Source organism: Fusarium oxysporum, chromosome 4 (genome assembly GCF_000149955.1).
Source record: "Fusarium oxysporum f. sp. lycopersici 4287 chromosome 4, whole genome shotgun sequence".
Classification (NCBI taxonomy): Eukaryota; Fungi; Ascomycota; class Sordariomycetes; order Hypocreales; family Nectriaceae; genus Fusarium; species Fusarium oxysporum.
The window spans coordinates 538,135-562,267 of NC_030989.1; the positions used below are offsets into that span (position 1 = coordinate 538,135).

Genomic DNA, 24,133 nt, shown 5'->3' on the forward strand with positions numbered 1-24,133 from the left:
GCCATATGGTCCGGGTTCTCAACAAAGATCATCACGAGCCCGTTGGGTGTGGCACAACTTGCGAACACCAGCGATCTCGTCTGACATGCGTTTTCTAGGTTCTCGGAAAATAATCGAGGGCCCATGAAAACTGCTGAAGCGGTTACGATCTTCGCAAATGATGAAGGACATGGCCCAAGTACGCTATTGAATAATGCTTGCCATTGTGCCTTAAGAATATTCAACGGCTCAAAGGTAGGAAACAGTGGTTTTTGTGGCATGGTGCACCAACAAAGAATTGGCGCGCTGAACAAGACACCTCAATTGAGGTCTCGTTCTTTTGCACATCAACCATACTTGCAACTTGACGTGAGCCTCGATAAGGAACATCGGGGAGTTGCAGGAAATAACCCGGAGATTCGCACACATAACCTCAACCATGAAAACATGGTTAATGCGCGTATCGGTCATTGAATCTTATGATTGGATACAGGGTGTCGCATTTTGCGGAGACCCCGCACGCCATCGCTGGCCAAAGTGATGTGACGGGGAGTACCTCATAACTTTATTGGACACTTCTGTGGTTGACGAGATGAAGTTACCTTCTTTGCACAGAATGGCGTGCTTCCAATTTCTACAGCAACTAACAAAGATGGTCGGAACTTGACCCTTTCCGAGCTGCATTGTAGTGTGCTAGCAAGGGAACAGATTTTATTCCTTGCACTTTCATTTCGCAGAGCGGGATATGACACTTCTGCCCTAAGTCAGTCCAGCCCATAGCACCAACATTTCGGAGAAGAGATATCCGCCGTTGAACATTAACCCTCATTGAATTGGAATTTCGGCTCGCCAAGTTCTTCAAAGACTCCTAATCAGCAGTGCGAAAACCTGAAATGAAAGCGGCTTGCGTCCAATGTCGAGTCCGTAAGGTAGGTACAAACTTACTCCCCGGTACTCGGTCGGTACTAACTCCTGGAGGTCCGATGTGACGGCACAGTTCCTCGATGCCGTACCTGTGAACGACTCAACTTTCAGTGTTCCTTTGAACAGGACGGTTCCACTGGTCAGTCTGCGCCTCGTATACCGCCAAAATGTCGTGGTGCGAAAGCCTGTCAGGAATGTCGGGCAATGAAGGTCCGATGTTCTGGCGATGTTCCGAAATGTACCAATTGTACGAGGCGAAATAGATCGTGCACATATGTCTCAAAAGCTGGGTCATCAACGACTGAAGCTTCGTCGTCTCGAGATGACTCGGTTTCCGTGACAGCATCTCAAGCTGCTATCTCACCCAGAAAACAACGACCAAGTATCGCTTCAAGCTCCCAATCAATCCCATTTGACTCAATCGAAGAAGTTTCGCCTTTCATTCCCGACGAGGCGATAATATCGCTCGTCAATCAGTACTTCGAGCGGCTCTATCCCCTTTCTGCTTTCTGCTTCCTCCACCAAGCCACAGTCATCCAAAGATGTCACGACAAGACCATCGATCGAGCGCTTCAGTTAGCCATTTGCTCTATCACGGCAATCTACTTTGACCAGTGTCAAGGCGAGCGCGATGCATGGGCTGGAGAAGCTGAGCAGCTTATACTCGACCGACTCGAACAACCTTCCATTTTCAAGATACAGGCATCTCTCCTCCTGATACGATACAGAGCTGCTGTGGGACAGTTCCCCAGGGCATTCATAATGGCTGGACTTGCAGCTAGATGGGCTGCAGCGATACGCCTCAACTACGAACACTCCAAGTTAAGTCCCGTCGCTCAAGAAGTTCGCAGACGAACATTTTGGTCTCTGTCCTTGCTTGAAGATAGCTTTTGCGTTGGTCTGAAAGAGTTCGAACTTTTCGACGCCGACACGATCTATCTACAACTCCCCTGCGAAGACGCCGACTTTCAGCAAGAACGACACGTCCCTACTGGATACTTACAGCCTGGAAAGGGGCTCGAGCCAGAGGTCCTGAGAATACGAGCTGCGTTTGTGCGAGTGGCTTTCATTCGAAGAGCGATTGTAAGACTCAATCGACGAATAAACGTGAAAGAGGTCAATCTCCCCGAACTCCTTTCGTCGATGGAAAAGTTTCAGAATGATCTTCTTCGCTTAAGGACCAGACTTGCGCCTTGTGATCAATACCCACCCTCATATACACAAGACGTTCATTTATCACCACAATACTTTGTATTGGTAAGCATCATTGCATGATGCTCTGGCTTAGCTAATTCATCTAACTAGCACATGAGCTGGCACTTAACCCACTGCGACCTTTACCGAATTTTCCTCACTGGATATCCTGAGTCTACACCAGACACCATGATTGAAGGGATTTCCGCAGCCGAGAAGGGGTTGATGAAAGACAAGTGCCTATCGCATGCAGAACAAATCGTCAAAGTCTTGTCGGACTTTGTGCAGCATAAGGAAGAGAATGAAATACTTGAGTTTGAAGCAGCTATCTGTACGTACCATGCCGCCAGGTTGGTGCTCTTCGGAACATACACGGGCAAGGACAATACTGGGCTGCCCATGCAGATGGCCATCAATAAGGCGCAGCTGTGTCTGGATGTCATCACACGATACTTTGCATTCTCAGAACAACTTAAATCCATGGTAAGCTTACCCAGGCCTCTTGAGGTTCAAGCTGCTGATATGATAATAGCGACAAGAACTTGAACGAGTTATACAGCAACACAAAGCGTGGCTTGAGTCTTCGGACCACCGCGCCATCACAACAACGACTGATCCGAATCCGGCCCAGTCTTCGAAGCTCGCCAAAGACGCATATATCCGCCAGCGACTCGCGATACACAGTCTTCTTCGACAATCCGATTTTGTCGACGACAGTCATGATGCAGCTCCTGCAGCTCCACCTGAGCCGGAAAGTGAGCAGCAATCGCCTGAACAGCAGGCGAATTGGGGCATCAGGGACCCCGTTACAGATCAAAATTTGATGTTTGGTCTGCCTTATGGTGGAGGGCTGGATTTGAATGCGTGGGCATCGAGTATGGCTGGAAATCAAGATCTGAATGGGCTTTTTACGGATTTTGACGAGCAGTATATGTACTGAAAGGGGAGGAGTCCTCTGGGGGGAATTAATGTGATAAGGAATATAACGACACTTATGTTACTCATGTGTGCTCTGCGTGCCATGTCGCTTCTGGCTCAATGTTAGGGTCTAGACATCACTCCTTTAGGTCCCAATCGCGACCTTTGACCTCAACGTGCTGATATGTACTGCTCCTCATTTGTTGAGAAGCGATTGTAAAAGTTCAGTGAGCGGGAGGCTCTGAACATGGTCACCGGGCTTTGGGTCCATGACAGCCCAAGTAATGTTTGTTCGACAACCTCAGGTGGTATTCACTCGCTGACAAGGATGACAATCGTAAAGAAGAGCCGCACGTTTATGACCAGAGTGAACTTAAGCCCAGCTGAAAGCCAAGACCTCTAGGTGGCATCCTTTCCCCACGCTGCCGAGACGCAGGGTCTTCCTCCACTTCAACGGACCGAGCCGGAAGCAGATCACATACGGGACTCGGCCGGGAAATATGATAATTGGATTAATAGACATATCACAATCTCAGAGAATAGGTCCTAAAGGCCTAGGGCTTAGGAATAATACTTAATACTGTTAGACTAATATGAATATAAGGTTTTTTTTTATTCTAAAGTTTTATATAAGTATTAATATTTAAATAAAATTTTGTTTTTTATAGTATATATATAAATATTAATATAAAATTCTTTTTTATATTAATTACTTCTAATTTAGTAAAAAAAATTTATTATCTTAAGATAAATAACTTTAAGTAATTAAGTCTCTTACTAAACCGGAAATAAGAATATTAAGTTTAAGTAGTAATTTAGGCACTTTAGAATCATGTGATCTGTTCCTCCTGATTATAGAAGAACGAGATATCAGGAACTAAATCCCAGATGCCCGTCTCAAAGATTCGAACTTGATGCTTTGTTCATCCCCATGTCTGTACAGCTTATGGAATGGTCGTGAACAAGTACGATTCACCTGAGCAGATTAGTTTAGCAACCATTGTTAGTCTGACAGCTAGATTGAACTGCGGGGGAAGAGCTGGGGAGCTCCCTCAAGCTATTGTTAGTGCTCGATGATATCAAGTCGTGTGATCCCCGGGATAGCAAGGGGGAGACCGAGAGAGATACCAATCCAGGTTTTACAGTCGCTGGTCAAAGTGTAAATTATACCTCATTCGCTCGTGGAGTTCTGTCAGGGGTGTCGGCATCGACGAGCTGGACCATCGATAGCGTGGCTAGACCAAAGCCTGGTTTTGATGCCGGGTTAGATCTCCCTTGCACGCTAGTTGTTTAATGGCTTAATTGGGTTTTGTACATCGCCCATCAGCAAAGCTATGAAGAGTTGTTTGTGTGGCTTCGTATATAGTAACATAGTCGAGATTATTAGCTGATGATCATGACATTCAAACAGGTTTCAAGCAAGACCAGCACGGAACTAATCATAACTACCCTATGGCTGCGACGTAAGATATGCGTCTAAAATCCAGATCTCGAATTTATTGAAGATCCTTCTAGGCACGTACATCAAATAGCCTCTGGACTGATTCCAACCACAGACAACCGTAGACACCACCACCTTAACCCGAGCATCATTCAACGGACGCAGCCAAATACGAGCTGGAGCCGGGGGGTAAAACGATGATATTCCGGGAGTCGGAGCGGCCGTCGGATAAATGACGCAGGTGCTGATTGAATGGTGGTAATAGGACAAGCGTCACGCTGCATATCCGCTAGACAAAGGCGCTAACAAAGGATTTGTCCATCTTTGCTTCGGTTGGTCGCGACCTTGATCAGCTCACTTCGGACCGTCGGTATCCCTGACCGATTGGGTTGTCCTGAAGGAGAGTCTTGCAGTTTCCAAGGATTGAAGGATCGAGATTCATACGCAGAATCCGCTCAACATGACGACGATGTTGTCTCTCCATATAATGTCTCTGTTCATTGTCTGATTGTGACCGGTTGCATCGGTCAACAACGTTCAAAGTTTGCTTAATCCCGGTCAATTAACCTGGTTCATAGCGGAGACTATCAAGCCCAAGGCGCCGGGATCGAGCGGGCCTGACCCTTTTGAAGGCGTCGCTTCTCGGTCCATTCTCTCTCTCATTGGTATCCCCAGGTTTTCCTCACTTGTCACATTGTCAATAGAGTTACCGATGATGCGTTTTTCGAAACGCCTTTCGGCAGATTCCAGTGACTGGACAGAAAGGTCCGGGAAAATTCTGTAAGAATCAGACCGAGAAATGGATTGGCTGGTTCGGTCATCTCGTTGTGATGCTGTGTAGCATCAGGTGCCTGACTGATATTTGTTCCCCGTTCCGTTTCGTTAGCTCAACTGACTCGTGTAATCCTTCGATCATAGCTTGGAGAGAGCTCTCTATTTTAGACGCCGATAGATAAATAGCCCAACAACGAACGTTCCACGGACCGGGACAGACAGACAGACAGACAAGACTCTCACTGTGAATATCAGCGGTGACCTTTTCGTGACATCCGTGGCTCGCGAATGAGACTCGGGTACAGCTTTTTCTGCCAAGCAAGCTTAGGCTGTGGGCCAAATGGCGGTCCACACAATGTCGTTCCATGAGTTTTATCGTCAAAGTCCAGAGAGGTTCATGGAATTGAGATGGAAGGCGTCAATTTGTACGTCAGCCTAAAGAGTAATTGCGTGCTTGATTTAGACTTTTATATGCCTGATCTGGGAGAAGATCTGACATTGTTGTTCAACGGTGACAGCAGCAGCTTCCACTGTATCAACACCAATTTTTTAGGATGCATACACCCAACCCACCCGTAAACAGAAACTGTAGGCCCTTCCGGTCCCGCTTTCCCACCAACGCAGAACCCGGACCCAGACCCAGAAACCCCAGGCCAGGGCCACACCTTCCTTATCTTACCCACTGCGCTACGTACGTTGTTTGTCTGTGCAGTGCCCGCCTTCTGACTCCCACCCAAACCCAACATCACCATCATCGTCACTCAATTTCTTCTACCTGAATAAAAACAAACAAGCTACAGTCGGAATCGTTTTCCCCACCTCAAGACCCTCGTCTGAGTCGACGTTGGTCTCGGTGGATTGCTCTTGAATCTCGGAACTCGCTGCCAAAGCTCATATTCATGATCCCCAGTCTTTGAGTCCCTCCATGCGCCTAAAACCTCCCACCTCGTCGCCATGGATCTCGCCTCCGCCGCTGGCGACCACCCGAATAACCTCATTTCCTCCCTTGACTCTCCTCTCCCCGTCCCAAGCACTTCCTCTGTCTCGGGCGTCCCTCAGCAATCCGTGAACCCATCTCAGCCAGCCTCTCATGCCAATTCTCCCGACCGCAAACCCAAAAAATCGTCACTGACCTGCGTCACCTGTCGCGCTCGAAAAGTACGATGCAATGGTGCGCGCGACATTTGCTCCAACTGCGAGCGACTTGGCTTTCCCTGCTCCTACGATGACGGCGACGCCGGTGCTTTGTCTGGCGCTCTGCCGCGTCGCCGAGTTCGACAAGCTTGCATCAGCTGTCATAGTCGAAAAGCCCGATGTTCCGGACACATGCCGTCATGCGATCGCTGTCGCTCCCAAGGCATTGAATGCGTTTACCGACCAAGCAAAAGGGCGCGCATTACAATGAGAGGCGAAGGCCGAAGCCCGCAAAGCCAAGAAGGTGATCGAGAAGATGGTCACAACGATAGCGACCCTGGGTTGACCGACCCGGCTAGTACCGCTACGCCTCAAGGGTTCGCACCTGAAGTGTAAGTCAATTTTGTAGTTAAACCTCCACTGGCTAACAACAGCTGTAGCCCCTTTCCAGATGAATCTTTCGATGCTTTAATAGGCCGGACTTTTAACAAGTTCTTCAACCATGTCCATCATATTCCCATGTTCTCTTTTCTCCATCGAGCCTCCCTTGAAGGACGATACAACACAGGCAAAGTTGAAAAGGCACTTCTGCTGGCCCTGATTGGCATTACTTCGTACCTCACGGATATGGGACCGGGCATGAAGGAGTATGGTGAAAGATGTATCGACGATGCTGAGGCTCTCATTTTTGCCGATTACACTCGGCCTTCAACCATCAAAGTACAGGCGCTTGTCCTGATTATCAAGCATCGTATCCTGTCCAAGAAATCTCCAAGCGCTTTTATGCTGCTGAGTATCGCTTCCCGATACGCTGCAGCCTTGCGTCTGAATCACGAAGCTCCAAATCTTTGTTTCCTTGCCCAAGAGTCTCGTCGTCGACTCATGTGGGCACTCTACTGTATCGATTCGGGTGTCTCAGGCGGCTATCGTGACTACTCTCTCTGGAGTGCTGATAAGATCCATGTAGGATTGCCATGCAATGAACGCAACTTTGAATTTGATCTTCCACAACCGACCGAAAGACTTATTCATGATCCCGACAAACCTCGAAACCCCCAGGCCGAAGACGTCGGAAGTCTAGCTCTCCACATTCGCATACAGCACATGCGACGACGAATTATGGAATTCTCTCGACGCGTCATGTTGTCTCGAAACACCAAGCCTGATGAACTGCAAGCCGGTATCTGGGGACTGCAGAAAGACCTCAGTGATTTCGCAACCCATTTACCAGCATCTTTTCAATTTTCAGAGAGCTCACTGCGACTCCGAGCCTACTCTCCTCGAATATGTACATTCATCATGATTCATGTTTGGTGGCACCAATGTCAGATAGATCTCTACCGTCTTGCCCTGGGTGGTCTACGGGAAGCCCTTCCCCGTGTTATCCTTGCATCTCTCGACGATGCTTTTGTCGATCATTGTCAACGACAATGTGTCGAACACGCCATGTCGATGGCCAACATCTTCTCATCTATGCACAAACTCAACTCGAAACCTGTAACCGATTTGGATATGGCTATCTGTGCATACCAATGCGCCCGCGTGTTAACATACGCGTATCATACTAATGCTTTGAAATATGACCTCAACTTGGAAGCCGTCATGGAGCGGGCAAAGATTTGCCTGTCAACTATCAAGTCCTGCTGCGCGGGAAAGACTGCAGAAGGCATTCAAGCAGATCTGGAGAGGCTAATAACTCATGGAATCGCCATCCGCGGACCTTCCGCAACGCCAGATCAGCACGGTCGACTCCCTCTTGATAATGGCTACTCTCGACAAGCTCTACGACATGGTTTCCCGGATGACCATAATATGAACGATCCCAACCAGTTCAGCTCGATGAACTCTGTTTCAATATCCGCCATGACCGATTCAACGTTTCCTCCTTCACTCGTCGCCGATCCGTGGGTCCCCGAAAGTCAAGTCTCGCCGGACTTGCCACACCCAAGCACCGAAACCCAAGCCCCTGCGAAACCAACCGTGAGCGTTCCCGAGATAGTACCACGTCAAGACTTTGGAATTTCAGAGATCAACAACGCCTACGATGGAGGTACCGATGGATTAGGCACCGATAGCGGGTTGGAGTACGGGATGGGACTTGATCAGAATCTTTGGATGCCAAACAACGACTGGCTCAGCATCGATGCTCTCAATGGAGGAGTTGGAGCTTGAAAAGGATTGGATCAGGCTAGAAGACTTGAATTCCGCTCGAGGAGTTTCAAGAGTTCTTCAGAGCCATCTACACCATATTTAGTGTCGGAACTCGCTGTGGGTCGACGACACCCCGAAGCCCCGATTCTCAACCCGATGATCCGACAAACCCTCCGAAGGCAGGAGTACTTCCATTGAGGCGATGAAATCGAGATATGCAAACGAATCCGAATTCTCGAACTTTGAAACCGCCGCGTCACACCCTGCAGACGAAACAGAAACGTCCATCACAGGCTAGAAAATCAATATCGGCCGATCCACCCCCTATCACTCATCAAAAAGCACGAACTTTGAGTCATGAGAGCCCAAGCGCACGTTTCTGGGCATTCATCGCGTACTACTTGGCAAAAGCTCAATTATGCAAGTATTGGAACCCAGCTTTACTACCCGTATGGTTGATACGCATCTGAAGGTCACGTTGTCAACATTGGATCTTGACCTCTCAAAGAATAAGGACGATAACAAGCCAAGAACATACTATGCACAACCAAATCACAAAGACTTCCATCTACATTTAAGCAAGAGTTGGAATATTGAAAAAAGAAAATGCAGGGATACTGCAGGGATATGATCCCCTTCACGAAATAATGCGCAGATGTTCTACATAGTGTATTATCTTCATGTACATACAGTAGTCCGAAAGACACATGAGAAATGAAATAAAACATCAAAGTCAAACACCACATGTCCATATAACGCCGTTGCGATCCTTTGGTCTACTGCCAGTGATGACCTTGACTTCCAGCAACCGCTTTTCTGTTCCTGCATATCAAATCATCCCGCTGGTGCGCCAATACAGAGAATTATGAATAACGGCGAAACAAAGAAATAAGATGCCCCAAATAAACAGTAATCCCACATATTATGAATATGGAAGTCTACTGTTTATTCCATGAACAAGCGTTGACATTACCAGTCCAGGTCATCTCCCTAGATCTTAACGCGGAGGAGGTAACGCAGCTTGACTTGGGCGACATCATAACAGATGTACTCGTTGTAGTACAGGCCGGCACCGGAAACGTTGGTATCACCAGGCTTGACATCGGGATCGGGCTGAAAGAATGTTAGCGATTGTATCCACATGATATCGAAGGATTACGCGAATTACGCGAATGAGTTGTAAACTTACCATCTTGATACCCTTGAGGCTCTCATGAACAACACCGGCATCAATCCACTTGCTGGGGCCGGTTCTACCTTGACCCCAGGTACTGTGCATGCCTTGCTTCTTTGCATCAGTGCCAGCATTATAGCTAGCTCCAGTGAGCTTCTGTATAGGATCACCAAGCTCAGCTTCACAAAGCAGAAGCAAAGCCTCGCCACCAGTGTTGTAAGAGCAGCAGTATCCGGCCGACTTGGAGGACATATCGGCGAGATAAATGCCCTTACCGAACATGTAACCTGACACAGGAGCTTCAGGAGGGGCAATACGGAGACCCTGACTAAGGATACCACCGTAGTTTGTCGCTCGTGAGCCGTGCCAGAGAAGACGACGATCGGAAGAAATCTTGGAGTACTCAGAGTCGTCAAATCGCTTGAACTCGCCTTGTCGCTCAATGCGGAAGATATCCTTGACGGTGTAGCTCATGTTGTGAGTAGAACCGCGAGACTCGTTGAGGTAGTTCTTGAGATGGCTGAACTCGCTGCTCTTGTGGTCAAGAGGAGTCATCTCCTCAAGGCCGAGACCCTGGAACTGGCGATCAAGAGGATGAATAGTATCCCTCGTCTTGCGATCGATCTTCATAATCTCAGCGGCGTCCTTCATGTCAGACAAACTCTCGAGAAGTTCTATTTCCCGCTTGAGTAGGGTGTTGTCACGGATGATAGGTGGCCGGTTTCGGCCAAATGCGTGAGGAATGAATGAATAGTAGGTGTTGGAAAGATGCTCAGTAGCAGCAGACATGGACATGTTCCATTTTGATGCGGCAAGGGTTGGGTCGTCAATCAAGGCAGCGAGATCCTTGAGCTGCTGGAAACCGCGAGTAATAGTTGTCTTACTCAGCTTGCCCAGTGGCAGCTTGTTGGCGTCGTAGTTGAGAGATGTCATGGCCTGTTGGAAGTATTGCTGGTTGAAAATGAGCTCCATCAGTTCCTTGACGGGCTTCTCAAGTGTACACTCAGGAGGAGATGCATCGTCTTCATCATCATCTGCCTCCTTCTTGACAGCCTTCTTGTCGTCGTCGTCCTCCTCGTCATCATCAGAATCAGGGTTGTAGCTACGCTCGACGAACGCATACTTGCCAGGCTTGGGGTTGTCGGTACGGTTGTCCCATGCGAGACCTGACTTGTCCTTGAACTTCTTCTGGAACTGCCTGATAGCGTCATCAACGGTTCCGTTTCCAAGGATGGCCTTCTGACCCATCTCTCCAACACGGCCCCATCGAGTCCAAGTCTTGAAGTCAGAGGACTTGGGATTCTTCAGCACCTGAATGCGGTAGAACTTGTTATTGTTTGCTGAGGAATTGGTTTGGTTCAGTGAAGCATCATAAATGAGACCAGAGTCAGGATCAACATAAACTTGGTAGGTGGGGAGAGTGCAGTGCTCATCGAGAGGAATTGCAACATCCTTCTTCTTGATGAACTGTCCCTCGGCAACGACCTTTTCTTCCTCCAAGCTCTCCTCGGGCTCGCCCTTGACAGCAGCCTTGCCCTTACCACCCTTCTTTGCAGCAGCCTTAGGCTTGGCTTTGGTCTTGGGGGCCTCCTCCTCCTCCTCAGACTCATCCTCAACGGGGGCCTTGTCTTTGGTGCTCCTCTTGACCGCTGTGGGTTTAGCCTTCGATTTAGGCGCAACGCTGGTGCTCCTTGCGCGCTTGGACTTAGGTTGGCTTTCCTCCTCTTCATCCTCATCATCAGCGGCAGGAGGCGATCGCTTCTTTGACTTGCCATTGGTGGTAGCTTTAGCAGTGCCATTGGACTTGGAAGCAGAGTCCCAGGTATAGTCGTCAGCGCTCAGCTTCTTACCCTTGGAGTCGATATCAATGAGCCACAAAGGGTCCACGACAGGAAGGCCCTTATCCTTGGCCGCTGTGACTTTGCTGCTCTGTGAGTTGAAGTCATCTTGAGTAGAAACAACATGGGTGGTAGCCTTTGTGACGCTTCTGGTGAATGATCCACCATGCTTGCGAATGAGAGCCTCGAGAGAGGAGTGACTGTGACCAATGTCGTCAAACTTGCCGCTGACTGCGATTGCACAGCCGTCTAGAGGTGGATCAGCTGGAGGGTTCGCGGCAGCTCTTCTTCTAGGAGGCATTTTGGCGGATGTGAGATTGAAAGTGGTGTAAGTGTAGGGGGAAAGTGTAAGAGTTTAGAGAGGAATTGCCTCAACTTAAGACAAAGTTAGCAAATCTCGTAATAACCCTAATCATTCGTCGCGTGGGAAAAGAGCTTGGTTCAGGGGCGTCATACCCAACAGCTTTGAGCTGAACCGAATGCAGCAATCGCCGAATCTCAGGGCGAGCGATCCTTGTCCAATGGTGCGAGGAGCAAATTACGAGGTGGAAACAAGTGGAAGATGATGATGATGCGAGAAGAGAGTGAGGTGAGTTGAGAAGAAATTGAAAGATCTAGAGATGAGGTCGGCGCCTTCCCATTTTAAAGGTTCCTGTAAGCTTAAGCTCATATGAGGTGACGTCCAGCTGAATGGGAAGGTAGCACAGGCATCTAGGCTGAAACCCCCCACTTTGAGCGATCCCTTTGACAGCTGGGGCAGGTTGACAAAAAGGTACAGCCATTAAATGGTCTTTAGTGATTAAATGAACAACAAAGCACACTCTGATTGGCTATAAAGCCTGTTTAAAAGCAACCACGTTCTAACAATCGTCTTTTCTCGCTAACATCTCGCCCAATTAAACTATTCTAACTCGTAAAGGTGAAAGCGACAAGTCTTGAATGCTCAATGTTTCCAGAGACCTGCTCGCTGATTCTGTCACCCCAAAATAGCCGAGGAGACGCGCTCCAGGCACCAACGCGCCAAAAGACCCGAATTCTGGGCGCGACTGCGTCACGACATCATGTGACATTAATTAAACCCATCAAAGCGGGAATGGCTGCCTGGAATGAATGGATCCAAGTTCAGACCTTGACAATGGATGCCAAAATAAACTCATCAAAGAGTCCCCCAAAATTATGGCAATTTACCTAAGTATTTTCATCATCTAGGGTCGATATCCTAAGCTTTATTGCCCCCCTTATGCCTGGGAAGTCAAAAAATACGCATAGAACGAGACTGTACTCTGCAATGCCACAATATGTAATAACCTCATCCTGGGTGGGTTGGCTAAGCAGGAGAAGAAAGCGATTGTCTGTCCCGAATTATATACTCAATGGCCATGATGTCAAACGGCACAACACCAGTATAAAATAAAATAAATACCTGGTTCAAAGCCATGGCCATGTTTCGGTGGATCAATGCCTATAGCGTCCGAGGTCCCCTCACCCGAACCTTACCGTAACGTCATTTTGATCAATTGTTCTCACCTCAATCTCACCTTAGAATAGGTACCTTGCACAGAAAGAGCTGCGACTTGATTGCATGCGCAAGTAAGTACAGCCAACCTTGCGTGCGACTGGAATGAGCACCGAACTGATACTCTTTACCTTAGGTAGTCGTTCGTGTATGAGTGGAGCGACTGCCTGTTCGCTGCCTGCTCTAATCTACCACCGCGATCAACTGCTACTTTCTCACTCACGCGATAAAACTACTGTTGTTTTCCACACGGCTCTTTCTTCTGTTAAAAACTTTATAAAACTTTATAAATTTCTTTAAGTTTCTATAAATTTATAAAACTTTATAAAACTTTATAAAACTTTATAAAACTTTACTAAACTTTGCAAAACTTTGCAAAATGACAGCCGAATCAGACACCGCCATGGTCGATATCAGTACCCCCTCGATGACCGCAACGACAACAGCAACTTCTCCATTCCAAAGGATCCCTCTCGAGGTCCTTCTACGAATTACTTACTTCCTCACCACTCCCGAGCTAGGCAACGTCCGTCTGACATGTCGCTCAATCGAGCAGGCTTTGTACACTACTTTTACCAATGAGTTCTTCACCCGCAAGCAGTTTATGATATCAGAAACAAGTCTCCAGGCCCTCATCGACATTTCAAAGAGTCGGCTCAGTCCCCATCTTCGCAAAGTTCATTTCGGGCTTGATAGGTTTGCACATGCCCTGCAAGTCCACGGTCACAATGCCAGGACAGCGAGGCAGATGGAGTTGTACAATGGCCAGTTTTCTCTGTTGAGCACTGGGTACCACCGGGACATGCTTGTGGAAGCGTTCAAGAATCTCGAGAATCTCGAAGATGTCGTCATTCGCGACTTCAACTCGGTTCGCCGTACACGCGATGGCCCGGGTAAGCACTGGACAAGCTATGGATCGACAACGGCTTTGAGGGAGACGGGGTCTCGTCCTGGCCAGAACAGTGGTATGGCCTGGGGACCTGATACGTCAACGGCCTATGGAAGCACGATCTTCACATCCGTACTCTTCGCCCTCGGACAGGCTGGTGCGAAGCCAAAGGGCATCGAGCACATGTCGCATTCAAGGAATCATCTGCGAGACTGTGCCTTCAACATCCCTTCCTACATGGAAGCCTCGGTCACACCTGTTTTGGAGAATCTTGAGAAGCTACACATCGACATCGATTTACTCGGCGGGAGTGACTTTTCCAGTGACGATGCTGCTGGTCATTCGTCAACTGCGGATATGATGCTTCGCAAGTTTCTCCTGAAATTGAAGAACATCAAGCACCTGCGCATCAACGAGACACATAGCAGTGTTACTGGTCCCGGTATGCTTCTTGGGTGGCTAGGTCGCGAGAATACCCCATTGTCAATGCCTCCAGTAAACCCTTCTTCTGCACCTGGCTCACCTCTTGCACCCCCTGAGCCGTCGCCGGAATATGACCGGCTGGAGGAGCTCAATTTTGGAATGATGAATGTGGAACCTCAGCACCTCCTTGCCGTTGCCCGAAAGTTTGCGCCTACGCTCAAGAGACTGGAACTACACAAAGTCACTCTCCGACGACGCCTGCCGGATGGCCACTCGGGGACTCTACCGAAGATGAGCTTCTGGAATAAGTTCTTAGAGAAGCTCAAAGACATCCCCAATCTTGACTTACATCACATCAAGATCAGCTTTCCTCAACAACAGTGGGCTTCACGGCCAACACGCTCTTTTGTCACATTTGAAGGTCAGAAAGAGAGTGTGAAACAGTACACCGGGACGGATTGGAAGTACTTTGTTGGACACGAGATGATGCCCAAGATCAGTGTGCAATGGCCGAGTGAAGACACCAGCGCGGATGAGGATGATGATGACGGTATTTGGGACCTATATGCGCTTGATCTATAAGCGCGGGGTTTTGCTAACGACGTATGACACAGATGTTTCCGACGACGAGGACGATGAGGATGTGGAATAGTGGACCGGTATCAGGCGGATTGCATGTGTATTATTCAAGATGAATAACACCTCCTACCTTACTACGTACTTATAAATCAAGGTGCCAGAAATACCAAATCTAAGGTCTACTAAATCTACCCTAAATTACCCTAAATTATCATAAACTATCATAAATTTACCTTAGTATTTTCGTCACTTAGCGTAGAGGTCCTAAGCAGTCTCAGGTGTTTCGAATCATTGGTGTATGGGCGTGTATCTGTAGTGTAGCGAGATATCTGCAATGGCTTGTGCTAGCTACCCTTGCCCCTTACATTCATCCAATGCCCTTCAGGGTATCCGTATTTCGGTCTAACAAATGATCAGCACCAAACCACAACTCAATGAGAATCAAGGTAATAATCCAATAATAATAATAATAATGATTCATGCTGCAAGAGAACTGGCTCTCTGCCAGTAGCAACACTATACATGCTCACACATGGTATCTCATGTTAAAAAACCCTGCGACATTGCATTTCTCCAAAAACATCTAATCCGTGAAATGCATTAAAAAAAAAACATCCTCTTGTCCTCTATAAAGCATCCATATGAATCTTATAGACGCCCAAGCGCCAAACATAAAAACACGGGGGTATAATATTCAACACCAGCAAGCAACTCAGCGACCACCCATAAACTCATTCTGTCGCAGGAAGCTCGTCGCCAGCTCGTCGCCTCCATGCTCGGCCGCTTCCATCCAGTGAACCGCGACGCACATCAGTCCTGGGTCACTTCTCACATCGCTCTCCTTGCCTTCGCCTCCGCTTGAAAACCCGGTGCGGCCTCCTCCGTTGCCGAGACGTCCATATTTGTCCATGACCGTCTGCTTAAACACCTCGCGAGGTTTTGAAAGAGGGAGCGTTGTCCGCTCAACGTATTCCGGGTTGGAAAGGTAGAACAACGCAAGCTCGCGCTGTGCTGTTGGGAATCCTTCCTTGGCCGTGATTGTCCACATCTTACCCGCGTCATCCAATTTGTATGTTGTGGATGGCGGTGGTGGTGTGCCTGTTGTAGACTGTGGCACGTCTGGTATCGTGTTGTCGTTTGGTTTGCGCACATGTGTGTGTGCTGCAACTACTTCATCTGCCATCTCAACCATTGTTCGACATACTTCTGACTTGAGTTTGAGAGCAGCCAGTGCAGTATTCCAGAATGCTTTGCCGCGTTCCTGCTTGTCCAGCACCGAGGGTGGGACGAAAGATGCGATGAACTGCAAGTCACGGAACAGTGTCTTTGGTCGAATTGATGCTTCTCGGAAGAGAGCCTGCAGCTCTTTGGTGATGATGTCGGTGTTGACGTTTCCTCCCGACATAATTGACCTTGTCTCAGAATTGGCCTGTCGAGGACCAAAGAAGGGCGTTTGAAGTTGAGATTGAAGTGCTTGTGATCGACGCTCTCTGACATTGTCGATTGTCCCTTCCAGTGGTGTAGGGCGGGCATTGGTGTTGTGCTCCGTCACCACGCTTGACCCAGCATCAGATCGATTCCATCGTGGCCTCTTCTGTCCACTTGATTGCAGCGCAGCTACAATAAGGTTCTCAAGTTCATGCAGAGATTTAGCTTCGCGTAAGGGTTGGGGTGTACGCAAAACATGTTCAGCAGTCGCTGATATGCCTTCTTGAAAGGGAACTCTGTTTTGTCCTTGTCTTCCTTGGCCACCGACAGGCGTGGTGTGGAGTTATTGGTGCTTGATTCCTCAGTGGAGCCCAGAGGCAGGGACTCCGAGGTTTCTGACGCCCGGTCAGAGGGTTCACCAGCGCCTCGTAAGTTGCCAAAGCTCTTCTTCTTTTCAATAACTCTTGGTCGCCCCGAACTTCGCTTCTCCTTGATCTCGGATCGACGTCGAGCTCGACGATCCAAAGCGTCTTTACGATCGATACACTGCTGTCCCAACTGGTCGAACCAGCCATCAGTCTCAGAACCCCGTGAGAAAACTTGGTTGCCGAGGTCAGAAAGCAAAAGGCTGGTAAGGGACTGTCTCAGTTCGTTGAGGAAGCGTGTCTTCTCGTCATCCACCTTCTGCTGCTGGAAAACTGTCTCTTGAGATGACGCCGACGTGCCAGGGCGTCCTGTAGAGAAGCTTGAAGTCGATGGAGCAGTGCCGTGATGAACTGGATGAGAGAATGTGGTTGAGAGGTTGGTCAAACTCGTAGTGGGAGAGTATCCTCGAGAAGCTCCTGAACTGGGAGACATGATCGGCTGGAACGGTGACCAGAAGGTGCTTGCTGAGTCATTTGTGTGCGCTGGCGAAGCGCGATCAAAGTACTCCTGCCCATCGAGGATATCCGAGAGCGCCGAGCTGGCCCGAGGCATGCTCTGTCGCACTGAGTCAAGCGACTGCTGGCTGGGGCTGTGAATTGACAGCGACCTGAGGTCTCGCGCAAGGGAGTTGGGCCTGCTGGATGTCGGGCTGAACTTGCGATCTTGTTCGCTGATGATGCTTCCGGAGTCATCTCCATTCCAGGAAAGTTCTTTTTCTCTGGCCCTTGCGCGGTCATATCCAAGCTTGTCGCGCTTGTACAACTCGCTGGACCACAAAACAGGCGCCTCTCGAATAGTCTCACCGACCAGTCTTGATATGCACTTGTCAACCTCGTAGCAGAAGCGGTGAATTCGTTCTTCGCCCCTACAGAAGTTCTCGATGCCACGGTTCTGAAGCCAAGCTGCAGTCGCCTCGGCAGGATCATCGCTCAGCTTGTTTGGTCCTCCTTGTTCCTCCGACGCAGCAAGCAGATCCATGATCTGAGACTCGGTGCGATAAAGATAGGACGCACTTGGTCCTCTGGCCATGTGGGCACGGGATCGTTGGAAAGAGTTCCAGCGGCGAGGCATGCCCATTGTCTTGAGCGCTTGACAAATATCGCGACTGTGAGCGTACTCTTTTGAGTTGCGCACATCTGTCACGTACCACATCTTGTCACGCACAGCTCGTACCCGCTTCATCATGCGGTCGATGATACCCTCGTGGCGTTCTTGGCTCTGCTTGAGCCAGACGAGCCAAGCGTCATACTCTTCAATGGCGGAAGCAGATCGCCGGATAGAGTCTCTTGGGCCGCGAGAGAAGATGTTGATGAGGACTGCGAAACCATTCTCTCGAAGCGAAGGAGATGCGAGGGCATTGAGCTGGTTGAGTGTTTTCCAATACTGATGGGATGAGACAAAGTCGGCAAGAGCCTTGGATTGCGACGAGGCCGCCTTGAGCATTGTAATAAGAACGGCTTCTGGCTTGTCGTCCTTAGTCTCAATCTCAGGGATAGAGGCCTCTCGCTTATCGTTCGTCTCTTTGCCAAGCTGTTTCCTGTATGGGTTGCGACTGGCCATTGACCGCTCTGTGGTGATAATTCTAGTCTTTGACTTGTATCGCTTCAGACCAGAAGCACGGTTACTCAATTGTGTCCTGTTTTCAGGCTCAAGGCTCCGAGGGATCTCATAGTCCTCGACAAGCTTGAGGATGGAGTCTCGAAGTTGATGGTAGTCCTTGCCGAGTTCTGGTCCATCTGGAGCATCGTCCTCATCCGTGTCAGTGCTGGATGAGTTTTCATCATCATCCAGTTCATCATCAGGGTCGAATGTCATGTTTGTAGAAAGACTCTTTCCATCAGCGGAGATGAAGAGTACAAGCCATCGCTCAGCGCAAGGGTGGCATGATCCACGGACAATGTCAGAACCAAGATTCTGTGTCATCTCGTGGAGTGCCAGGCGCAGTCGATAGCCGTCATCCTCATACTTGTTCAGACGTCTCTGTAGCTCCGAGTCCATGGCTGGTGGAGAGTATCGCTGAGGTGTCACTGATGTCTGCTCATCTAGATACCCATCTCTTGTGGTAGTGTCACTAAATACCGAAGAAGCGCTGGTGCTGATGATAGAGGCAGTCTCAAAGTTGTTCCTTGGGTTTGACATGGAGATGGGCTGCGAGATAGCAGACATCCCAGAAATGGAGGCTGGTCCTGATCTAAAGCTTCCTGAAGCCGAGTGGGGTCTTCTTTCGGGGAATATGGCATTCACCAGGGTCGCGATATCGGCAGGGCTAATTACCAGGTAAGGATGGACCTCCTTGGTTTCTCGCAACGACGTGATGGACCTCGCTGGGAGGAGTTTGGCAGCCGGAACCTTGGATCGTGATCCTTGGAAACGAGCGAGAATACTTTCCACGTGGCCCTTGATTTTGGGTGGTATGTCCACAGGAACACAGGTTGCCGAAGGCTTACCACTCCACATGCTGGAAACATACTCATGAGCCTTCATGGCTACCTTTTTAAGAATCTTCTCGCGCGCATAAGGCGTGATGTGGTACTCGGCCAGCATTCCATACGATTCTGGATGGATAATGACGCCCAAAAGAAAAACGAAGAAGAGGCATCTCCAAACTAACCAACGGGAGGTGTTTTCGACATACTTGTTTTCAAGCTTTCTCAAAATGGCATTTCCAAGTTCCAAAAGTCCTTCGGGAATTCCAGTGGCATCTTCATCGTCGACAAGCTCAAATAGTTGATTTACTGCGCGTTCGTAGAACTCCTTGGCTGCAACTTCATCTGAATGGTTCCAGTCGGACAAGTTGAATCGTGTCCCATGCTGGTCTTCTGCTCGGTCGAGCAAGAAGGCTCCATCCTCGAGGATCTTCATCAGATACCATTCCATATTGGATTTGCCAGACCAGTCACGCATTGCTGTCCAAATATTGAGAACTGAAATCAAGAAATGCTCGCCAGTGGATTTGGGTTCAGAGATCAGTCGTGCCAAAGCAGTAGCCCAGATTTCTGTACGTCGTTGATCCTCAGAGCTGTCAGGTCCGGCAGAATTGGCAAAACAGGTGTGGATGAGGATGGACAAAGGGTCGTGTCGTTGGAAAGACAGCAGTCGCTCTATATCCACAGCAGTGCTATTTCGTCCGGACGCGCTTGCGTGAGCTCTACCTCCGGAACGGCCATGGAAAGGAAGGACAGATTCCACGGGCTCCAAACCTTTATGATAAGACAAGAATGCGTTCAACTCGGAACTCGACAGAGAACATATACGAGTAGCCAAATAATCCGGATTTGTACGGAGCTGTGTGAGAAAATCCAAAAACGTATCGCGAGCAGATGCAGAAATGTCGTTCAAAAATGGTGTAATAGATTTGAGAGGACCAAGAGCTGCCGAGTTAGTAGGAGTATCCAAACTTTCAGAAGATGCGAGACCAGCTGAGGCGAGACCTTCCATCTCGGGATCGAGAAGAGCATAACGACGAAGTTCATCGCAGCTGTTGCGTACATCATGGATGGCGCTGTGAAGGGCGGCAAAGTTCTCCTTATCGTCACGACGGAAACTGTCGACCAGATTACGATGAGCTATTTCTCCGCAACGGGTCAAACGGGCGCTGAGAGCAGTAGAAACCAAATTCCTCTGGAGACGCAGACGGGTGTTTGCACGCTTGCGCTCCTGGTATTTGGACAGTCGTACTAGATGAGCCAGCTCTTCGAGTGTTGTACTTTCGGATTCGGGGGAAAGATGTGGATTTGTGTATTGAGAAACATCTTGTAATAATGGCTTAAATGGGGAATGTCCCTCGCCGTCGTTGTCGCTAGGCTTTAAAGACGAGACCCGAGGGCTATTTCTTGGTGAAGGCTGGCCTGGCATATTCGGCTGTGCCACAATGGGCTTTCTTGACGACATGACTGGTGAATGTTGTTGACCATGACCCCGATGGTCTCTGTCTTCAGTCTGTCGTTGTGATGTCTGCTTCGATTCGCGGGTTGGGCTAGGGCTCGGAGAGCGTCGTCGTCGAGATCGAGATGGTTGTACATGAACATCGACAGATGGCGGGGGCGACCCCGAATCTTGCGCTACAGCGGACACAGCTACCGTTAATTAGCAAAAGTTGAAGACAGAATCAGGCACAGCCAGTAGTCGGGTTGTTCAGACTATGGCTGAGTGGCAACGTCGGAGACGTACTAGGAGCAGAATGAATGCGGACAGGTGAAGACAAAGATCGTTGCATAGAAACCATTCTGAGCTCAGGGAACTCTACTTCGCAAATGAGCAGCTATTATAGCTGTCGTGAGGCGCCGCTCACTGGCTTGTAAACAAAGGTATATGACTCGACAAATGCAGGCGGAAGCAAGTCGCAAGGAATATGGTTGTACGAGGATTCGAGAATGGGTGCCAGACCTGCCAGCGAAGATTGGAGCAAGTAAGGAATGACAAGGCGCGAGGTTGGAACCTGAGATGATGGATGGCGCGTTCCAAAAAGTTCTAGCGTATGAAGGACCAGGATCGTATCACGAGTTGGAGTCGCACGTCGAGTTTGGCCAAAAACAATGCAAAACAGAGAGAGATACGGAGAACGAGGGAGGAGTATGTCTATTGTTGAGCAGGAGGAGAAGAGAGGAGACAAGAGAGAAGATGTGGGAGGTGAGAGGAGTTGAGGGGAGTTTTTGGAGGTGGGGGAGAAGTAGGCAAGGTATCGTGGGAATAGAGGGACTATGGATGATATGGTGCTTGTAATAACAGCGATGGAAGGGGCCTCACAACTGGCACCTGTCGGTTGCGCCGACCGACTGCAGCATAGACCAGACGCTGATGCAGGCAGGCTCAGACAAACCAGAAACAGAAACAAACAACCTTGAACAACGAGATCGGACTGGACTTGGACTGGGATAAGCACAGGATCCAATATGATGGGGTAGAAGTATCTCATCCCCGTCCCCGTCCCCGTCCCTACGCTACCTCGCTATAACGGACGGGAACAGGCGGTGCGCTACGGTAGTGGGTACAGAGCATCGTTGGCAGATGCTATACGCTAAACCTGTTACAGTCGGGAACGTCGCGGCAATGCGGGTGAGCTTGAAAGTCAATTGGCCAAACGTATCTCTTGTGGGTTGGTACCTGAAGCCCTGTGCGATTCGCACGTGTCCATCAGCGCTGGGCGGCCTTTTTTCCCTGCCCTGGTCGGTCGGGCCGGGTCATGAGTTGTGCGCTGGCAATGCCCAAGCGCTACAAGTATGAGTTAGGTTAAACAGATATCAAGGCTGAGTTGTTTAAAAAGACTGGCGGCTCTTGAGAGTTGTGGATTTAGGCTGTGGACCTTGAAAGAGCCGAGCAGGGCAGACTTGCGCCCTATCGTGAACACCTGTTCTTGTCCCGTAAGTATGGTTGAGAGTGGAACAAGGCATCCACTGGTTGAACCAAGTCATGATCGACTATGACGGTAGGACAATCATGACTTGCAGCGTGAGTGTGTGCCTGATTTACAATGTAGAAGTAAGTAATCTCGGTGGCAGAAAGTGTATCTTGTTTATTGTCTGTGTAACTCGAAGCTATGAGTTGTCATGCATTCCCCTCAGCCAGCAAGGATAGCAATCTATGAGGAACAAGAACTCCGTACCAGGCAATTATGGCCACGAGGGCAAGAGATGATGAAAAGAAGAAATTAAAATGAATGATAACGAAAACAAAAACAAATCAAAACAAAGAAGCACCTGCACGTCTCCGTGTTCGGATTGAGTTTTACTATCGGGTAATTTTACACCTGTGTTGTAAGTTACAAGGGTTTGGACTATTGCCTCGTCCACTTATACGACTCACGATACTCATCAATGAAACCAAAACTCGAAACCGTCGAATAACATGTGATGAAAGATAACAAGCTGTTCTTTTTCCAACAATACTTCCCCTCTAACAATTGCTATCATCCTCCTACCAGACCTTCAACATCGCACAATGTACCCAAACCCCCCTCCCCCCATCCACACCAGCAACCAATCTAATCGCACCACGCCAGTTCCCTCTATGCGAGGCAAAGACAACAGTTGCTGCAACTCTACAAGCAGCAGCTGGGTTGTGTGTGCCAACGCATTCCCCCCCCCCCCAAGACCACCAAGACACCAATCATGCGCTTACCTCCACATGCATCCTCTTCCAATCACTGATTGCCAGACGAGTTCTGCGCTGAGAGCTCACCGAGGACCCCCAGCCATTCATATTTGTTAGACAGACCGACTCGTCGACTCTCTAGCCAGTTATGCAGCCGTATTCGGTATATTATCGACTATTCTCAGCTGCCTCCGGCTCTAACTCGCCACTTTAATCTAATGCAACTATCCTTATTCGTCTGAATATCCAGTGAACGACATTTGTGCTACCTACTCGACTCGAATTGTAATTTGTACAGGCGGTGCGCTGGCCATGCTGCTCCACCATCAAAACTCCACCGCCTCCCAACAATTCACGACAACTTCATCCGCATCTAGCTCCCGCCTTTTCCCCAGTCTCTATGTCCTCATTCAGCCGAGGATGTCTTTCCATTCATGCACGTCAGCGCGTGACTATCCCAACAGCGGTTGACAGGTTGCCATGGTGTGTTGTCATTACTCATGAACAGTCATCAACACCCATCGACGTAGCTGTCAATCCAGCTCACTGCTGAGGCTCTTCACCTAGGTTATACCCTACAGCCACATGGCATCTTTGGACACCGTTCTTTTCTAGCCCAATCGGTACACTCGTCTCATCTACTTCGTCTACGTCTCCGACTGGCCAAATCATACAAGCTCACCCTAGTTGCACAAGTTCTTCTAAAACCCTGCTATGCATCCGTTATTGAATGCATCACCGGGACATGTCTCACATCAGAAGCATTGATCTTAATAGACGCATAAATTCATAGATGCATAGACAAGTGAAGTTTATATCTTAGCCAATGAAGGGTATAATATCAACGCTCCAACCCAAACCCAAACCAGTGCCATATTAGGCATGTCGCAACTCTGCCACGAGCTGTATGCTCACTAAACCATTTTTTGTCATGTACTCAATATCTTTCGTCCAGTTTAACGGCTTGGGATCCCATTAGATTCCCCTCCCAAACCGAATATCAAAATCCTTCAGAACGCTCATTATACTTGCTGCTTCAACCTCAATCGGCATCATCACACCAGGTGGTGCTGGCCGAGTACCTGGTCTAGGTGTAGCCTTGAGCTTGGGCAACCAAGAGCCGATATCATCAGCCGCCTTGGAAAAGTTGCGATGACTGGATAGTGTCTGGTATGCCTCAGCACAACTCAAACCCAGGCTTGGTAGACTTGGGAGGTTGATCTTCTCTGGTTGCGATGGCTTCTGGGACTTACAG

At 49.0% G+C, this 24,133-nt stretch overlaps 6 protein-coding genes across 7 annotated transcripts in view; 3 read left to right on the top strand and 3 right to left on the bottom strand.

Annotated features, from left to right (window-relative positions):
- The first annotated feature begins 537 nt into the window (after nt 1–537).
- FOXG_19508 (uncharacterized protein) lies at nt 538–3,102 on the top strand. Its single transcript, XM_018399730.1, has 4 exons — nt 538–908; nt 958–2,160; nt 2,209–2,580; nt 2,630–3,102. The coding sequence occupies exons 1-4, from the start codon at nt 873–875 to the stop codon at nt 3,035–3,037; spliced, it is 2,019 nt and encodes a 672-aa protein (XP_018243275.1). The 5' UTR covers nt 538–872; the 3' UTR covers nt 3,038–3,102.
- A 3,082-nt stretch (nt 3,103–6,184) lies between these two features.
- Nucleotides 6,185–8,536, top strand: FOXG_07573 (uncharacterized protein; the record flags this gene model as incomplete). Its single annotated transcript, XM_018386157.1, has 2 exons — nt 6,185–6,756; nt 6,805–8,536. The coding sequence occupies 2 exons, from the start codon at nt 6,185–6,187 to the stop codon at nt 8,534–8,536; spliced, it is 2,304 nt and encodes a 767-aa protein (XP_018243276.1).
- A 969-nt stretch (nt 8,537–9,505) lies between these two features.
- FOXG_07574 (poly(ADP)-ribose polymerase) lies at nt 9,506–11,828 on the bottom strand (the record flags this gene model as incomplete). The annotated part of the gene is made up of 2 exons (XM_018386158.1): nt 9,506–9,628; nt 9,705–11,828. 2 exons carry the CDS (start codon nt 11,826–11,828, stop codon nt 9,506–9,508), a joined length of 2,247 nt encoding a protein of 748 aa, XP_018243277.1.
- An 817-nt stretch (nt 11,829–12,645) lies between these two features.
- On the top strand, nt 12,646–15,182 carry FOXG_07575 (uncharacterized protein). 2 transcript variants are annotated; one of them, XM_018386159.1, is made up of 3 exons: nt 12,646–13,117; nt 13,184–14,905; nt 14,970–15,180. In XM_018386159.1, the coding sequence occupies exons 2-3, from the start codon at nt 13,423–13,425 to the stop codon at nt 15,005–15,007; spliced, it is 1,521 nt and encodes a 506-aa protein (XP_018243278.1). In that variant the 5' UTR covers nt 12,646–13,117; nt 13,184–13,422; the 3' UTR covers nt 15,008–15,180. The 2 variants fall into 2 exon arrangements, with proteins under 2 accessions (XP_018243278.1, XP_018243279.1); XM_018386160.1 differs by having other exon boundaries at nt 13,180–15,182.
- Nucleotides 15,183–15,646: 464 nt separating this feature from the next.
- On the bottom strand, nt 15,647–21,013 carry FOXG_07576 (uncharacterized protein; the record flags this gene model as incomplete). The annotated part of the gene is made up of 3 exons (XM_018386161.1): nt 15,647–16,564; nt 16,612–20,864; nt 20,959–21,013. 3 exons carry the CDS (start codon nt 21,011–21,013, stop codon nt 15,647–15,649), a joined length of 5,226 nt encoding a protein of 1,741 aa, XP_018243280.1.
- A 2,840-nt stretch (nt 21,014–23,853) lies between these two features.
- Nucleotides 23,854–24,133, bottom strand: part of FOXG_07577 (uncharacterized protein) — a gene marked incomplete at both ends in the record, with an annotated part of 1,750 nt that continues 1,470 nt past the window's right edge. The window contains one exon of the mRNA XM_018386162.1: nt 23,854–24,120. Coding sequence (XP_018243281.1) covers nt 23,854–24,120 — 267 coding nt within the window. The remainder of the gene's footprint in view (nt 24,121–24,133) is intronic.